Source organism: Tachyglossus aculeatus, chromosome 24 (genome assembly GCF_015852505.1).
Source record: "Tachyglossus aculeatus isolate mTacAcu1 chromosome 24, mTacAcu1.pri, whole genome shotgun sequence".
In the NCBI taxonomy this organism is placed as follows: domain Eukaryota; kingdom Metazoa; phylum Chordata; class Mammalia; order Monotremata; family Tachyglossidae; genus Tachyglossus; species Tachyglossus aculeatus.
Genome location: NC_052089.1, coordinates 26,051,078 through 26,068,762, shown reverse-complemented (window position 1 = coordinate 26,068,762; position 17,685 = coordinate 26,051,078). Strand labels below are relative to the sequence as shown.

The following is a 17,685-nucleotide window of genomic DNA, read 5'->3' as shown; positions in this document are numbered from 1 at the left end:
ATTGGGTTGATTTTTGTTTCCAATCCAGGTATCATATGTATGGGGATGCTGTATATCGTTTGAGCGTTAATATCAGCAACGAACACAATGGTGAAAAGACCGTTTTCCAGAAGGAAGGCAATTATGGGGACAACTGGAATTATGGCCAAGTCACGTTGAATGAAACCATTCCATTTCAGGTGAGCCGAGATGTCATATTGTTTTTTGCAGTTGTTCATTCATCCACTCATTCATTCAGTTGTATTTATTGAGCACTTACTGTGTGCAAAGCACTGTACTAGGTGATTGGGAAAGTATGATATAACAATAAACAGCCACATTCCCTGTCTATAACAAGCTTACAGGATAGAAGGGGAGACAGATACTAATGGAAAGAGAGAGAAAGAAAGAGGAAGAAAGGAAGAAAGAAAGCAGGAAAGAGAGAAAGGAAGAAAGAAAGGAAGGAAGGGAGAAAAGGGGAGAAAAGGAAGAAAAGGAGGAAAAAGGAAGAGAGGAATGGAGGAAAAGGAAGAAAAGGAGGAAAAAGGAAGAGAGGAATGGAGAAAAAGAAAGAAAGGAAGGGAGGAAAAGAAAGAAAGGAAAGGGGAAAAAGAAAAAGGAAGGGAAAAAAAGAATGAAGGGAAGGGGGAAAAAGAAAAAGGAATGGAAAGAAAGAAAGAAAGAAAGAAAGAAAGAAAGAAAGAAAGAAAGAAGGAAAGAAAGAAAAAGGAGGAAAAGAAAAAGGAAGGGAGAGAAAGAAAGAAAGAAAAAGAAAGAAAGAAAGAAAGAAAGAAAGAAAGGGGGAAAAGAAGAAAGAAGGGAGAAAAAGAAAGAGAGAAAGAAAGAGAGAAAGAAAGAAAGAAAGAAAGAAAGAAAGAAAGAAAGGAAGGAAGGAAGAAAGAAAGGAGGGGAGAAAAGAAAAAGGAAGGGAGAAAGGAGGGGAGAAAAGAAAAAGGAAGGGAGAAAAAAAGAAAGGAAGAAGGAAAAAAAAAGGAAGGGAGAAAAAGAAAGAAAAAAGAAGGGAGAAAAAGAAAGGAAGGGAGAAAAGAAAAAAGAAGGGGAGAGAGAAAGAAAGGAAGGGAGAAGGGGAGAAAGAGAGGAAAGAAAGGACAAAGTTGTTGAGCTGGCAACCATGTGCTCCCTGAAAAGGAGGAGAAGGGGCAGAGTAGAATCGGTTTGGCCGGATGGCTACCATGGGGAGGGGAGGGGAGGGAAGGAGCACCAGGAGACCCAGGGTTGGGCCCCAGATGGCACCCGATGAACCTGACCACAAGATAGTGGAGTGCCAGCCTCACTGCTGCTCTCTGAGGGCCGAGCCTCCGGAGCTGAAGGGCTGCGGGCCGTCGGGTATTGATTCCGCAACCAGCCATCTTTTGGGAATTTCAGGTGGCCTTTGACGCCTACAAGAACCGTGGACTGAGCGACATAGCATTGGACGACCTCAGCCTGGCCTCCGGAAGCTGCGATGCCAGCCCGTATCCGGAGCCCACGCCCATCCCAACCACGACGGCAGCTCCGGAGTTTCCCAGTGAGTAGTGCCCAAGGAAACTGGCAGGCCTGGCCTGTGGCTGGCTCAGGAGCAAGACCAGGATTTGGGAGAGGATTGTTGGAGACCCAAAGACAACCTCTGGGGGAGGATTGGAGCCTCCAGACCCTCTTTGGGGGGGAGGGTTGGAGCCCCCAAGACTCTCTTCTGATCTAGTTAAGACTCCAAGGCCTCAGGATTCCTGCATCTCCTCCAACTCCTCGACAGGGAGGAGGGTCTAGGACTGGGTCTCCCCCTCCACCCCGGCCCTACCCCACTGGACGATGAGGGCAGAGTCTAGTTCCCTCATCTGTAAAATGGGGATTAAGACTGTGAGCCCCACTTGGGACAACTTCATCTCCTTGTATTCCCCCCAGCACTTAGAACAGTGCTTTGCACATAGCGCTTAACAAATACCAATATTATTATTATTATTATTATTATTATTATTTTTATCACCCTGCACCCTCCCCACCCTCTCAGGGAGGCCATGGGACTCACCGGAGCTTGGATCCCAAAAACCACAGGTGCCCATTGGCTGCTAACCAAACAGCATCCCAAAACATCCCATCATTCACTCATTCGATCCATCAGTCCCTCCAGGGTGACGGGGCTGTGTCAGAGGATGCTTTTTGAAGCCACGTAACTGACCGACTGATTGATAAACTTGAGCCCTCTGAGCCATGGCTGTAGAGCAGAGGGCATAACTCCTCAGGGAATGTACCAAAACACAAAGACTGTGCCAATTAAAACCGGGGTATGAATGCAATGGGCATCATCCTCCCTTGCAAGAAGAGGATGACTTTCTCTTTCCCTCAGAAATTAAGTGCTCCTTTTTCCCCACTTTCCGTGAGATGTTAAGCTCTTCGTGAGTGGACATTTTGGGTTCTCCCTATGTCGGACCCTCCCAAGCACTTAGTTCAGTGCTCTGCACACTGTACGGGGAAGGAGTGCTTAGTACAGTGCTCTGCACATAGTAAGCCCTCAATAAATATGACTGAATGAAAAGGAGAGTGGTGTAGCGGGTAGATCATGGTCAAGGGAGACAGAAGGATCTGAGTTCTAATTTCATTTCACCACTTGTCTGCTCAATGACCTTGGGCAATTCACTTCACTTCTCTGGATCTCAGGTTCCTCAGCTGTAAAATGGAGAGCAAAACTATGAGTCCCATGTGGACAGGATACAGTCCAACCTGATTAGCCTGTATCTATACCAGTGCTTAGTACAGTGCCTGGCACATAGTAAGCACCTTCTTGACTGTGAGCCCACTGTTGGGTAGGGACCGTCTCTATATGGTGCCAACTTGTACTTCCCAAGCGCTAGTACAGTGCTCTGCACACAGTAAGCACTCAATAAATATGACTGAATGAATGAATGAAACATTATTAAAAAGTTGAAGGACTTATTCATTTCTTCAGCAGTGACAGCTGCTCTTGTCAATTAATCCATAGGATTTATCTGAAACCTTGCTTTTTTATGGTATTTGTTAAGCATTTAAAAATAATAATGATAATTTTGGTATTTGTTAAGCACTTACTATGTGCCAAGCACTGTTCTAAGAGCTGGGGGAGATACAAGGTAATCAGGTTGTCCCACATGGGGCTTAGAGTCTTAATCCCCATTTTCCAGGTGAGGTAACTGAAGCACAGAGAAGTTGTGACTTGCCCAAAGTCACACAGCTGATAAGTGTGCCAAGCACTATTCTAAGCACTGGGGTAGATACAACCTAACAAAGTTAATCGGACTCCATGTCCCACACGGTCCTCACAGCCTTAATCCCCATTTTATAGATGAGGGAACTGAGGCACAAAGAAGTGAAGTGACTTGTCCAGAGTCGCACAGCAGACAAGTGGTAGAGTAGGGATTAGAACCCACGTCCTCTGACCCCCAAGCCCGTGTTCTTTCCACTACGCCTCGCTGCTTCACAGAGTAGGGGAGAATGCATTTATTCATTCAGTGGTATTTATTAGGCGCTTATTGTGTGCAGTGTGTAATGTGTATACAATACAACAATAAACAAGACGCACACCGTGACACAAAACTAATAGTCGTGATATCTGCCCTCAAGAAACGTGTAGGGAAACCCTTCAATCCTCATCTTCCCTCTCAGGCGTAAATTCCCCAAGACTTTCTCTGTCCCTCAGCGTCCTATAGGAAAAGCAGCATGGCGTAAGGGATAGAGCACAGGTCTGAGGGTCATGGGTTCTAATCCCGGCTCAGCCAAATGTCTGCTCTGTGGTCTTGGGCAAGTCATTTCACTTCTCTGTGCCTCAGTTACATCACCTGTAAAATGGGGACTGAGACTGTGAGCCCCCGTGGAACAGGGACTGTGTCCAACCCGATTTGCTTGTATCCACCCCAGTGCCTGGCACACAGTGCTTAACAAATACCATTTTTTTTAAAGCTGACACTTTTTTCCAGTTCCAAAAGGACATAGAACAAAAGAAAGGCTTGCTGTAAGGTTGAGGCAACTAATCTTCCCACCTAACATTTGTACTTCCCAAGTGCTTAGTACAGTGCTCTGCATACAGTAAGCGCTCAATAAATACGATTGAATGAATGAATCTATATTCTTTCCCCTACAAAATGGGGATTCAATACCTGTTCTCCCTCCTACTTAAACTTTGAGCCCCCTGTGGGGCCTGATTATCTTGCATCTACCCCAGCGCTTAGTACAGTGCTTGGCACACTGAAAGCACTTAACATATACTATTGTCATCATTGTTATTATCATAGTATTATTATCATCATCGTCATCGTTATTTCTGTAAACCAGAAGATGCCATCAGTGAGACTGAAGCTTTGGAAAAAGAGCAGAAACCACCAAATGAAATATGTCTATATATCATTTGGCAACCACCGGCCATATTGTTTTAAAACGTCTGTCAAGGGAGCAAGCCCTTAAAAATCAATCCTGCCAACAGAGAGAGAGATGGATGGGTAGAGCGTGGCAACCTCTCACTACTTCAGAGCTTAGAATAGTGCTTGGCACATAGTAAGCGCTTAACAATGCCATCATTATTATTTATAAGAAAAGCTCAGCAGGTTCATCTTTGCTGGACTAGTCACGTCTCACCCTTTCCCCCATTAACATCATTAATAATAATAATAATGATAACGATAGTGGCATTTGTTTAGCAATCACCACATGCCAACAGCTGAGGTAGGTCCAATAGTCAGATCAATCAGATTCAGTCAGTAATAAAGATCACCTCCTCCAAGAGGTCTTCCCAGACTGAGCCCCCTTTTTCCTCTCCTCCTCCCCATCCTCCCAGCCCTACCTCCTTCCTCTCCCCACAGCACCTGTATATATGTTTGTACAGATTTATCACTCTATTTATTTTACTTGTACATATTTTCTATTCTATTTATTTTGTTAATGATGTGCATTTAGCTGTATATATGTATATATGTTTGTACATATTTATTACTCTATTTTACTTGTACATATCTATTCTATTTATTTTATTTTGTTAGTATGTTTGGTTTTGTTCTCTGTCTCCCCCTTTTAGACTGTGAGCCCACTGTTGGGTAGGGACTGTCTCTATATGTTGCCAACTTATACTTCCCAAGCGCTTAGTACAGTGCTCTGCACACAGTAAGCGCTCAATAAATACGATTGATTGATTGATTGATTTAGCTTTAATTCTATTTGTTCTGACGACCTGACACTTGTCTACATGTTTTGTTTTGTTGTCTGTCTCCCCCTTCTAGATTGTGAGCCCGTAGTTGGGTAGGGACCATCTCTATATGTTGCCAACTTGTACTTCCCAAGCGCTTAGTACAGTGCTCTGCACACAGTAAGTGCTCAATAAATACGATTGAATGAATGAATGAATAATAATGGTATTTGTTAATAATAATAATAATGATGGCATTTCTTAAGCACTTACTATGTGCAAAGCACTGTTCTAAACCTATAGTAAATGCTTCAAAAATAACATAATTATTATTATTATTATCATTATTAAGCACTTAATAGGTGCTAGGCACTGTAGTAAGTGCTGGAGTAGATGCAAGTTAATCAGGTTGGGCATAGTCCCTGTCTCATATTATAATAATAATGATTATGGTATTTGTTAAGCGTTTACTATGTGCCAGACACTGTACTAAGCGCTGAGGTGGATACAAGCAAATCAGGCTGGATGCAGTCCCTGTCCCCCATGGGGCTCACGGTCTCGATCCCTGTTTTGCAGATGAGGTAACTGAGGCTCAGAGATGTGAAGTGACTTGCCCAAGGTCTCCCAGCAGGCAAGTGCAGGAAGCAGGATTAGAACCTGTGACCTTCTGAATCTCAGGCCTGTGCTTTATCCATTACTCCACGCTGCTTCTCAATATAGATTCATTCATTCAATCGTATTTATTGAGCGCTTGCTATATCCACACCGCAGACTTTCAGAACCATGTTTTAGGAGCCGACGATTGCTCAAGAAAGATAATCACGCAGCCTCTCCCACCTGGCTGGGCTTCCGGGAGAGTAGATGGGCTTAGCTGCTCAGAGAAGCAGCATGAGTGGAAAGAGCACGGGCTTTGGAGTCAGAGGTCATGGGTTCAAATCCCAGTTCTACCAGTTGTCAGCTGTGTGACTTTGAGGAAGTCACTTCACTTCTCTGGGCCTGTTACCTCATCTGTAAAATGGGGATTAATACTGTGAGTGCCACGTGGGACAACCTGATCACCTGGTAACCTCCCCAGTGCTTAGAACAGTGCTTTGCACATAGTAAGCGCTTAATAACTACCATTATTATTAGCGTGATGAGATGCTAGCAGATCAGTGCTCTGGCCAGCCACGTGAAGTTCCCCACACATCTCGTTAAGCCAAAGGTAAAAGAACCCATACTCGCCAGCTCTTTGACGTAATAATGGGATTAGAAATTCATCTCGAAGAGTGCCTCTCTGATAGTCCAAAGACGAGGAACCACTTGGGCCTTTTTTCTTTCTCCCTGAAGATTCCCAGAGTCAGCATCTTTGGATGCGGGGAGGCAGGGCTCTGCTTCCATAGTGCTCTGTGCCTCCGGGTTTCAAAATAATGGAGGGTCAGGGAAGGCCAGAGATGCAGGCAGAAGGCAGGATGCCATTATTTCCAGAAGGGAATGGTCTCTCCGACTCTGTCAGCTGGCACAGGCCGTGGGCTGGGAGACTTGGTGAAATTGCAATTGTGTTCCTCTCCTCCCTTTCCCCTAACAACAAGAATAGTTTTGATATCTGTAAAGCACTTACTGTGGGCCAAGGATCCTACTGTTTTTACCAAGCAAACTATGGCTCTATATACCGGATTCATTCATTCATTTATTGAGCGCTTACTGTGTGCAGAGCACTGTACTAAGTACCTGGGAAGTACAAGTTGGCAACATATAGAGACGGTCCCTACCCAACAGCGGACTCACAGTCTAGAAGGGGGATACAACAACAAAACAAAACATATTAACAAAATAAAATAAATAGAATAAATATGTACAAGTAAAATAAATACAGTAATAAATACATACAAACATATATACATATATACAGGTGCTGTGGGGAGGGGAAGGAGGTAAGGCGGGGGGATGGGGAGGTGGAGGAGGGGGAGAGGAAGGAGAGGGCTCAGTGTGGGAAGGCCTCCTGGAGGAGGTGAGCTCTCAGTAGGGCTTTGAAGGGAGGAAGAGAGCTAGCCTGGCGGATGTGCGGAGGGAGGGCATTCCAGGCCAGGGGGAGGACGTGGGCCGAGGGTCGACGGCGGGACGGGCGAGAACGAGGCACAGTGAGAAGATTAGCAGCAGAGGAGCGGAGGGTTCAGGCTGGGCTGGAGAAGGAGAAAAGGGAGTTGAGGTACAGAAGAACGAAGATAGGATGTTCTGGAGAAAATATATCCATAGAGTCGCTGTGGGCATATTCCATATGGGGCTCGCAATCTAAGTAGGAGGGAGAAAAGGAATTGAATCCCCATTTTACAGATAAGGGACCTGAGGTCTAGATCATTTCAGTGACACAGCAGGCAAGTGAGAAGTAGCATGGCCTGGTGGAGAGAGCACAGGCCTCGGAGTCAGAAGCTATCTGCATTCTAATTCCGGCTCCTCCACATGTTTGCTGTGAGGCTTTGGGAAAGTCACTTAAATTATCTGGGCCTCAAAACACCTCATCTGTAAAATGGGGTTTTAAACTGTGAGCCACATGTGGGACAGGGATTGTGACCAAACTGATTCACTTGTATCTACTTCTGTGCTTAGTACAGTGCCAGGCACAGAGTAAGGGCTTAACAAATAAGATTTTTTAAATAAATGGTGACAGAGCAGGGATTAGAGGACAGGTCCATTGATTCCCAGGTCCGTGATCTTTCCTGGGTTGTGTATCCCTTCTGCTTCACCCCTATTGCCTGCAGGGAGATTAAAGATGGGGCAGTGACTGAGAACCCATCTTTTCAGGGAGCAGTGTAGCCTGATGGGGAGTGTGTGAGTGTGGGAATCAGGAGACCTGGATTCCTTGTTGACTCCTCTTATAGAAAAAAATAGAAGTAAGATACCCCCTTGCACAAGCAACCCCTTATGACCCAGGGGACGGTTTCCAATCCAATTATGTTGTTTCTAATTCCAGGTTGGGCATAGTTTTGACACTGAGTACATGCTGAATAGATGACGTAACTAACGAGTTATTGAAGCCCGGTTTTGAGGCAGAGAAGCAGGGTGGCTTAGTGGATAGAGCACAGGCCTGGGAGCCAGAAGGTTCTGGGTTCTAATTCCAGCTCCACCACTTGTCTCTTATGTGACCAGGAGCAAGTCACTTCACTTCTCTGGGCCTCAGGTCCCTCATCTGTAAAATAGATTCGAGGCTGTAAGTCCTATGTGGGACAGAGTCTGTGCCCAACCTGATTACTTTGTATCTACCTCAGCACTTAGAACAGTGTCTGGCACAAAGTAAGCGCTTAACAAATACCATAAGAAAAAAAGAAAATCAGGGAGGCCTTACTAATCTGGGACTTGTCTGTGCATCTTTCCCAGCGATGGCTCACAGACATGAATGACAGGTGTTTAACAATTCCCGCTCTTGTTCCTTCCAGCCGACTGCGGAGGGCCCGTAGGACTCTGGGAGCCCAATTCAACCTTCAGCTCGATGAATTACCCGAACATCTACCCCAATCAAGCTTTCTGTGAGTGTGTCTCCACCCCTCCCCACCCCCCCAGTCTCAAAAACTCCTCACCATTGGCTTTAAAGCACTCAATCCCCTTGTCCCCTCCTCGCAAGCAGTGGCCTCACCTCCCTATTCTCCTATAACAACCCAGCCCGCACACTTCATTCCTCTAATACTAACCTTCTCCCTGTACCTCCATCTCATCTATCTCACCGCTGACATCTCACCCACATCCTACCTCTAGCCTGAAATGCGCTCCCTCCTCTTATCAGACAGATAATGCTCTCCCCCACTTCAAAGCCTTATTGAAGGCACATCGCCTCCAAGAAGCCTTCCCTGATTAAGCCCTCCTCTCGTCTCCCTCTCCCTTCTGCATTGCTCTTTCTTGCTCCTTCATTCACCCTCCCTTCCAACCCCACAACACATTAAGTATAGATCTGTGTATATCTGTACTTTATCAATTTAGGTATATTAATGTCTGTCTCCCGCTCTAGACCGTGAGCGCACTGTGGGCAGGAAATGTTTTCTGTTGTTATATTGTAATCTTCCAAGTACTTAGTATAGTACTTTGCCCAGTAAGCATTCAGTAAATACGATTGAATGAATACAACAATACCACAAAATTAGCAGCCACATCTCCTGCCCATAAAGAGCTTATGGTTTGGACTGCGACAAGCGAGCCTGATCGATGAGTTCGAAGAGGAGTTGTAAAATGAATGAACCCAGAAATCTCTCAGTAGTCTCCAAGGGCAAATAATTTGCGCAAGTTCTCCTATAAGGAGAGAGGTGTCTAGAAAATCACAGAAGGAAATTGCCTCAAAATCGTTTTCACTTTTGACTCAAAAACTTCACAGTTAATCCCTTCCTGCTGCAATAATAAAATCAGATAGGCGGGCTAGTTTGAGTTTGCATGGAGGAAAGAGAAATTTTGAAAGGGTTTTTCCTCTTTTAAACATTGGACCAGATATTCTCTAGATTGTAAATTTGTAGTGGACAGGAAATGTGTCCGTTTATTGTTCTATTGTACCTTCCCAAGTGCTTATACAGTGCTCTGCACACAGTAAGCACTCAATAAATATAATTGAATGAATAAATGACTTCATGGAAGTGTGAGCTATAGGGGAAGAAAAGGGGGGTTTGTCGTTTCCAGCATAAATGCCATTGTGATGAGGAGTGGATGTTTTTACCCTCATTCCAGGTATCTGGTATTTACATGCGGAAGAAGGGAAGAATATTCAACTTCACTTTCAAACGTTTGACTTAGAGAATGTCGTGGATGTGGTCGAAATCAGAGATGGCAGCGGAGAGGACTCACAGCTTCTAGGCAAGTGTCATTGATGGTGGGGGAAATCTAATAATAATAATAATAATGTTGGCATTTGTTGAGCGCTTACTATGTGCAAACCACTGTTCTAAGCGCTGGGGTAGGTACAAGGTAATCAGGTTGTCCCACGAGGGGCTCACAGTCTTCATCCCCATTTTACAGATGAGGGAACTGAGGCCCAGAGAAGTGAAGTGACTTGCCCAACATCACACAGCTGACAAGTGGTGGAGCTGGGATTTGAACCCATGACCTCTGACTCCAAAGCCCGTGCTCTTTCCACTGAGCCATGCTGCTTCCCCTAATGGGAAGCTCTTGTGCATCTCCACACCCTCTTTTATCCCCCTGTATGTGAAATCATCCTTTTTAGTAGGTAGGGTGATCCTGAATCCAGATTGTATGTGTGTTGGGGTAGGGGGGGTCCCCAAAATGTTTGATTTTTTTTTTCTAATCACCCAGAGTGTCACCCAAGATCCAGAGAAGCAGTGTGGCTCAGTGGAAAGAGCGTGGGCTTTGGAGTCAGAGGTCATGGGTTCAAATCCTGGCTCCGCCACTTGTCAGCTGTGTGACTTCGGGGAAAGTCACTTCAATTCTCTGTGCCTCAGTTACCTCATCTGGAAAATAGGGATTAATAATAATAATAATAATAACATTTATTAAGCACTTACTATGTGCAAAGCACTGTTCTAAGCACTGGGGAGGTTACAAGGTAATCAGGTTGTCCCACAGGGGGCTCACGGTCTTAATCCCCATTTTACAGATGAGGTAACTGAGGCACAGAGAAGCTAAGTGATTTGCCCAAAGTCACATAGCTGACAATTGGCAGAGTCAGGATTTGAACCCATGACTTCTGACTCCAAAGCCCGGGCTCTTTCCACTTAGCCACGCAAGACTGTGAGCCCCACATGGGACAACCTGATTGCCTTGTATTCCCTCCCAGGCGCTTAGAACAGTGCTTTGCACATAGTAAGCATTTAATAAATGCCATTATTATTATTATTATCACACAAAGCATGGGGCATGTGCTTAGAATAGTGCTTTGCACGTAGTAAGTACTTAATAAATGCCATCGTATTTATTATTGTTATTAATAAATGTAACATATGTTCTACTTGGAACATGCTTTATTGTGTGTCCTTCCTTCACACATTAAAAAAGAGCAACCTCTAACACAGTTTTATTTTGTAGTAGAACTTGACAGCCCGTCTATATCACATGCGTTGGATGAAAACTCTTTTTGAACAATGCCCATGTAATAGCTCCTCTGGCATATCTACTGTGTTACCCTTTTACTTGTACTTCCCAAGCGCTTAGTACAGTGCTCTGTGCACAGTAAGCGCTCAATAAATACAATTGAATGAATGAATGATGGGAAAGTGAGGGGTGGATGGTGTCACCCAAGAGTGACTCTCTTGGCTTCTGGCTGGGAGTGCCGGGGAAGCCACCATGATTTCTGGAAAATGGTGCCCCGACAGAAGTCAACGCCACCCAAGTCGGACTGGAGCATCAGCCTCCTCCTCTCCCGTGTCCCAAGTGCGATTCTCCAGTGAAGTGGATTTGGTAGCCATCCACCGAGTTGACCGACTGACCCAGAGAGATGGGGAAATCTGAGGTTGAAGTTACAGAGACAGACTCCTTCTCTCAGGGCTGGCCCGAGCCCAGTTGAAATTTGATTCAGAAGAGGACCCTTTCCCCCAAGTTTCCTTTCCCAAGCCACCCTGGCCCAGTCACGATCGGCGTGCCCTGTCTCTCCCCGAGTTACTGACCCCATCTGTGTTTTCTACGAACACAGCCGTGTACACGGGGCCTGGGCCCATGCAGGACGTCTACTCCATCACCAACACGATGACCGTCCTCCTCATCACCGACAAGACTGTGGGGAAAAGTGGCTTCCTGGCCAACTTCACCAGTGGCTTCCTTCTGGGGATGGCAGGTAGGCAGATGGCCTACGAGCTAGTCCCCCAAGGGGTTTCCTCCAAACTTCATCATCCAAGCTCCCCCCGATTGGGAGACCTAAGACTGCGACTTGCCTTATTTCTAGGGGTAATCTCTGCCTCAGTGGGTAATAACCATTAGGCTATGCTTCCAGTTCACCTGCCACTTCACTTCCGTGGACCTCACTTGCCTCCTCTGTCCAAATTAGGACCAGCCCTTCCAAGATCCACCTCATTTGGGCTTTTCTCTCTCCCTCCCCTCCCCTTGCACCCCCACTGCAACCAGAACCGTGCCAAGGAGGAGGTTTCAGATGTGGCAGCGGAGAATGCATCGCAGCCGGGCACCTCTGCGACCGACACCGACACTGCCGAGATGGCTCGGACGAAGCCGAGTGCGGTAGGGGATCCCCGAGGGCAACTCTTCTCTCGTCCAACTTGGGAGATGGGCGGTGGCCTGGAGGAATATGGTGGCGGAGTCCTGTTCTAGCCAACTGGGGAGAGGAGCGTTGGGCAGGAAGGAGGAAGTGGGGAAAAATCCTCACAGCCACTGAGATTGCGAGGACCGAAAGACACCGGAGGAAGAAATGTGTCACTGACCAGGTGTAATTGTCCCTGGTGGTTGTCTCGGCAGTGGCCATGATGAGTATCTTGGTGGCGGTTGCCGTGATGCTTGGCATGGTCATGGTAGTGGTTGCCAAGATGGTTCTTATAATAATAATAATGGCATTTATTGAGCACTTACTATGTGCAAAGCACCATCCTAAGCACTGGGGAAGTTACAAGGTGATCAGGTTGTCCCACAGGGGGCTCACAGTCTTCATCCCCATTTTACAGATGAGGTCACTGAGGCCCAGGGAAGTTAAGTGACTTGGGCAAAGTCACACAGCCGGCAAGTGGCAGAGCAGGGATTTGAATCCATGACCTCCGACTCCAAAGTCTGTGCTCTTTCCACTGAGCCACGCTGCTGGTTCTTGTCATGGCAGTGGTGGTTGTTGTGAATAGAGAAGCCGCATTGCATAGTGGACAGAGCCCGAGCCTGGGAGTCAGAAGGTCATGGGTTCTAATCCTGCCTCCTCCACGTGTCTGTTGTGTAACCTTGAGCAAGTCACTTCACTTTTCTGGGCTTCAAATGGGGAACGAGACCAGGAGCCCCACATGGGACAGGGACTGTGTCCAACCCGATTTGCTTGTATCCACCCCAGCGTTTAGTACAGTGTCTGGCATATCGCAAGCACTTAACAAATACCACAATTATTATTATTAGTTATCATTATGAAATGGCCGAGATGGGATTAGAACTTCCATGTCCTTCTGACTCACAGGCCTGTGTTCTACCCACTAGGCAACTCTCCTTAATAACAGTGGTATTTTTTAAGCTCTTACTAAGCGTCAGGCATTGTACTAAGTGTTGGAGCTGCTTGGTGGGAATATTCCCAGCCTACGGGGTCGGAAAAGAGTCCAGGGAAACTCAGCAGTTGCAAAAGAATGGAGGGAAATTCCAGGACCAGAGAGTTGGAGCTGCGGGAGTTTGAAATCTCCTCATGGTTGTGTGGGGATGGATCCACAGGTCGAAGAGGGCAGAGGAGGGAAAGGGGGATTGATATCTAGAGATACGTTGCCAACTTGTACTTCCCAAGAGCTTAGTACAGTGCTCTGCACACAGTAAGTGCTCAGTAAATATGATTGAATGAATGAATGAATAAAGAAAGGAGTCCGTGGTGAGCGGAAAAGTGGCGGAGATCCCAGAAGATGATCCTCCCGGGGAGAAGTTTGAATTGTTTTCCTGGAATTTCCCTTAGGGGGAGAGAGCCTGGCACATAGTAAGCGTGTAACAAATACCACAACTGTTGCTATTGCAGAGCACTGTTCTAAGCGCTTAGGAGAGTTCAATGCAGCAATAAACAGACATATTCCCTGCCCACAATAAGCTTACAGTCTAGAGGGGGAAGACAGACATCAATAGAAATGAATAAATTGTAGCTATCAAATACACTGCATATACCTACAGATATACCTATACCTACATATATAGATATATATATAGATAGATAGATATAGATATATAATAGATATAGATATACATATACCTACAGAGCCCCCTCCTTCCTCTCCCCCTCCACTCCCCCGCCTTACCTCCTTCCCTTCCCCACAGCACCTGTATAGATGTATATATGTTTGTACATATTTATTACTCTATTGATTTTACTTGCACATATCTATTCTATTTATTTTATTTTGTTAATATGTTTTGTTGTCTGTCTCCCCCTTCTAGACTCTGAGGCCGCTGTTGGGTAGGGACCGTCTCTATACGTTGCCAACTTGGACTTCCCAAGCGCTTAGTACAGTGCTCTGCACACAGTAAGCACTCAATAAACACGATTGATTGATTGATTGATTGATATACACTACGACCCCCTCTCAGGATCACACCCGGAGAATTTCCAGTACTTTACCAGTCTCGGCTACAGGAGAGAGAGTCAAGCAGGGGACTTAGCCATTCCGCTCCTTGCTTGGACAGTGGCTAGCGAGTGGAAGGCAATCTGCTACAAGTCCAAAGTCACCCATGCTGGGCAGCAGCAGCAAAGGAGGGAGTCGAGGGCGGGGACTCGTGTTTATTGCATGGAAAGAGGCAGTGGTAAACCACTTCTGGATTTTTACCAGTAAAAATCTACGGATCCACGAACAGAATGATTGCAGACGGAGGTGGAGCGTTCTGGGAGCGATGCGTCCATGGAATCGCTATGGGAATCGTCCTGTCCCCCCGTGTGCTTGCCCATCTCTGACCGGCCTTCTGTCTGTCCAACTGGTGACATCTCCTATTTACCAGTGCGTCTGCTCAACGGCTCTCTCAGCAACAACGGGCTCGTCCAGTTTCGGGTCGAAAGGGAATGGAGGACAGCTTGTGCGGAGAACTGGAGCCCCAGCGTTTCCAGTGAAGTTTGCCAGCTGTTGAGCCTGGGGTAATGACGCTAATGATAATAACTATGGTGTTTAAGCGCTTCCTATGTGCCAGGGATTGTTCTAAGTGCTGGGTTGGATACAGGCAAATCGGATTGGACGCTGTCTCTCCGTACCACATAGGGCTCACAATCTTAATCCCCATTTTCCAGATGGGGGAACTGAGGCCCAGAGAATTTAACTCTGGTATTTAAGTGCTTACTATATGCCAGGCACTGTACTAAGCGCTGGAGTGAAGATCATCATCAGCAATCGTATTTATTGAGCACTTACTATGTGCAGAGCACTGTACTAAGCGCTTGGGAAGTACAAATTGGCAACATATAGAGACAGTCCCTACCCAACAGTGGGCTCACAGTCCAAAAGGGGGAGGGGGTGAAGATAAGCAGATCGGGTTGGACACAGTCTCTGTCCCATGTGGGGCTCAAGTCTCAATCCCCATTTTACAGATGAGGTAAATGAGGCTCAGAGAAGTGAATAATAATAATGGCATTTTGTTAAGCACTTACTATGTGCCAAGCACTGTTCTAAGCGCTGCAGTAGATACAAGGTAATCAGGTTGTCCCACATGGGGCTCACAGTCTTAATCCCCGTTTTACGGTTGAGGGAACTGAGGCACAGAGAAGTTAAGTGACTTGCCCGAAGTCACTTAGAACCAACAACCTCCCACTCCCAAGCTTGTGCTCTTGACATTAAGTGAAGTGACTTGCCCAAGATCACAGAGCAGACATGTGGCAGAGCCGGGATTAGAACCCGTGACCTTCTGAATCCCAGGCCCAGGCTCTATCTTCTACGCCACATCACTTCTCTATCCTAGTGGATAGAGCCCAGGCCTGGGATTCAGAATAACCTGAATCCCATACCTAGAGGCACTTATCATCTGGGGAATGTCTGAAGCTGCGATGCATTTTCTTCCCAGGCATATGAACACATCCCAATCCGTCTTATCAACGGGAAATGGATCATTTGTGATGCTAAGCCCAGCTCCAAATGGCAGCTTAATACTGATACGCAGGTAAGCTCTCAGGATGCCTGAAATCATCATCATCATCAGTTGTATTTATTGAGCACTTACTGTGTGCAGAGCACTGTACTAAGCGCTTGGGAAGTACAAATTGGCAACATATAGAGACAGTCCCTACCCAACAGTGGGCTCACAGTCTAAAAGAAATCTATTTTTTAATGGTGTTATAATAATAATAATAATAATGGCATTTGTTAAGCGCTTACTATGTGCAAGGCACTGTTCTAAGTGCTGGGGAAGATACAAGGTGATCAGGTTGTCCCACGTGGGGCTCACAGTCTTCATCCCCATTTTGCAGATGAGGGAACCGAGGCCCAGAGAAGTGAAGTGACTTGCCCACAGTCACACAGCTGACAAGTGGCAGAGCTGGGATTAGAACCCATGACCTCTGGCTCCCAAGCCTGTGCTCTTTCCACTGAGCCAAGTAATAATGATGGCATTCGTTAAGCGCTTACTATGTGCAAAGCACTGTTCTAAGCGCTGGGGAGGTTAGAAGGTGATCAGGTTGTCCCATGGGGGGGCTCAGTTTTAATCCCCGTTTTACAGATGAAGTAACTGAGGCACAGAGAAATTAAGTGACTTGCCCAGGGTCACACAGCTGACAAGCAGGGTATGTATTCATTCATTCAATTGTATTTATTAAGAGTTTACTATGTGCAAAGAGAGTGCAGTGTAACAATAAACACTTTCCAAACGCTTAGTACAGTGCTCTGCACACAGTAAGCCCTCAATAAATATGATTTAAGGAATAAACAGGCACATTCCCTACCCCCAGAGAGTTAAGCACTCTGTGTCAAGCACTGTTCTGAGCGCTGGGGTAGAAACACATTCATCAGGTTGGACTCAGTCCCTGTCCCACGTGGGGTTCACAAGCTAAGTAGATGGGAGGAGGATTTAATCCCCATTTTACAGTTGAGGAAACTGAGGCACAGAGAGTTAAGTGCCCTAGGTCAATCAATCATTCAAGGATTCGAGCAATCGCTCCTCTAAGGGACGACTTCCTCACAGCCCAGGGGGTTTGAAGTGAAAACCTTTCAGCACACGACATTTAGATGGAAAGTCTGGAAAGGTTGACGGTGAGCTCGTTGAGGGCAGGGAATGTGTCCATTTATTGTTACATTGTCCTCTCCCAAGCGCATAGTACAGTGCTCTGCACATATTGAGCACTCAATAAATACAATTGAATGAATCAACGAATGAAATGGCAAATGAAGTGCTGTGCGATTTGCAGGAATCAGTGCCCCGGAGACCAGCTAATTCATCTGCAGTGCAATTACCTCCGTGAGTAATTAATTACCTCAGCGCAACAGGGAGCCATCTTGGCCAGCTGGGGGTGAGGGTGGGGGGTGTCCATGTTAGCCCACAGGGCCAAGGTTCTGAAGCAGGATGGGGGAAATGGTACAGACAGACTGTGAAGCAGAAGAGTAGTGTGGTTTAGTGGATAGAGCCCGGGTTTGGGAGGCAGAAGGACCCGGGTTCTAATCCTGGCTCCATCACATGTCTGCTGTGTGACCTCGGGCAAGTCACTTCGCTTCTCTGGGCCTCAGTTCCTTCATCTGTAAAACGGAGATGAAGACTGTGAGCCCCCTGGGGGACAGGGACTGTGCCCAACCTGAATGACTCGTATCTACTTGAAGCAGCGTGGCTCAGTGGAAAGAGCCCGGGCTTTGGAGTCAGAGGTCGCGGGTTCAAACCCCGGCTCTGCCACTTGTCAGCTGTGTGACTTTGGGCAAGTCAACTTCACTGGGCCTCAGTTACCTCATCTGTAAAATGGGGATTAAGACTGTGAGCTCCCCGTGGGACAACCTGATCACCTTGTAACCTCCCCAGCGCTTAGA

General features: G+C 46.4%; 1 protein-coding gene across 1 annotated transcript in view; it reads left to right on the top strand.

Annotated features, from left to right (window-relative positions):
• The window catches only part of TMPRSS15 (transmembrane serine protease 15), a 54,570-nt gene that overhangs the window by 22,683 nt on the left and 14,202 nt on the right, over positions 1-17,685 (top strand). Inside the window, exons 12-20 of the mRNA XM_038766172.1 lie at positions 29-179; positions 1,366-1,507; positions 8,539-8,628; positions 9,809-9,934; positions 11,724-11,864; positions 12,152-12,262; positions 14,693-14,825; positions 15,743-15,838; positions 17,079-17,128. Coding sequence (XP_038622100.1) covers positions 29-179; positions 1,366-1,507; positions 8,539-8,628; positions 9,809-9,934; positions 11,724-11,864; positions 12,152-12,262; positions 14,693-14,825; positions 15,743-15,838; positions 17,079-17,128 — 1,040 coding nt within the window. The remainder of the gene's footprint in view (positions 1-28; positions 180-1,365; positions 1,508-8,538; positions 8,629-9,808; positions 9,935-11,723; positions 11,865-12,151; positions 12,263-14,692; positions 14,826-15,742; positions 15,839-17,078; positions 17,129-17,685) is intronic.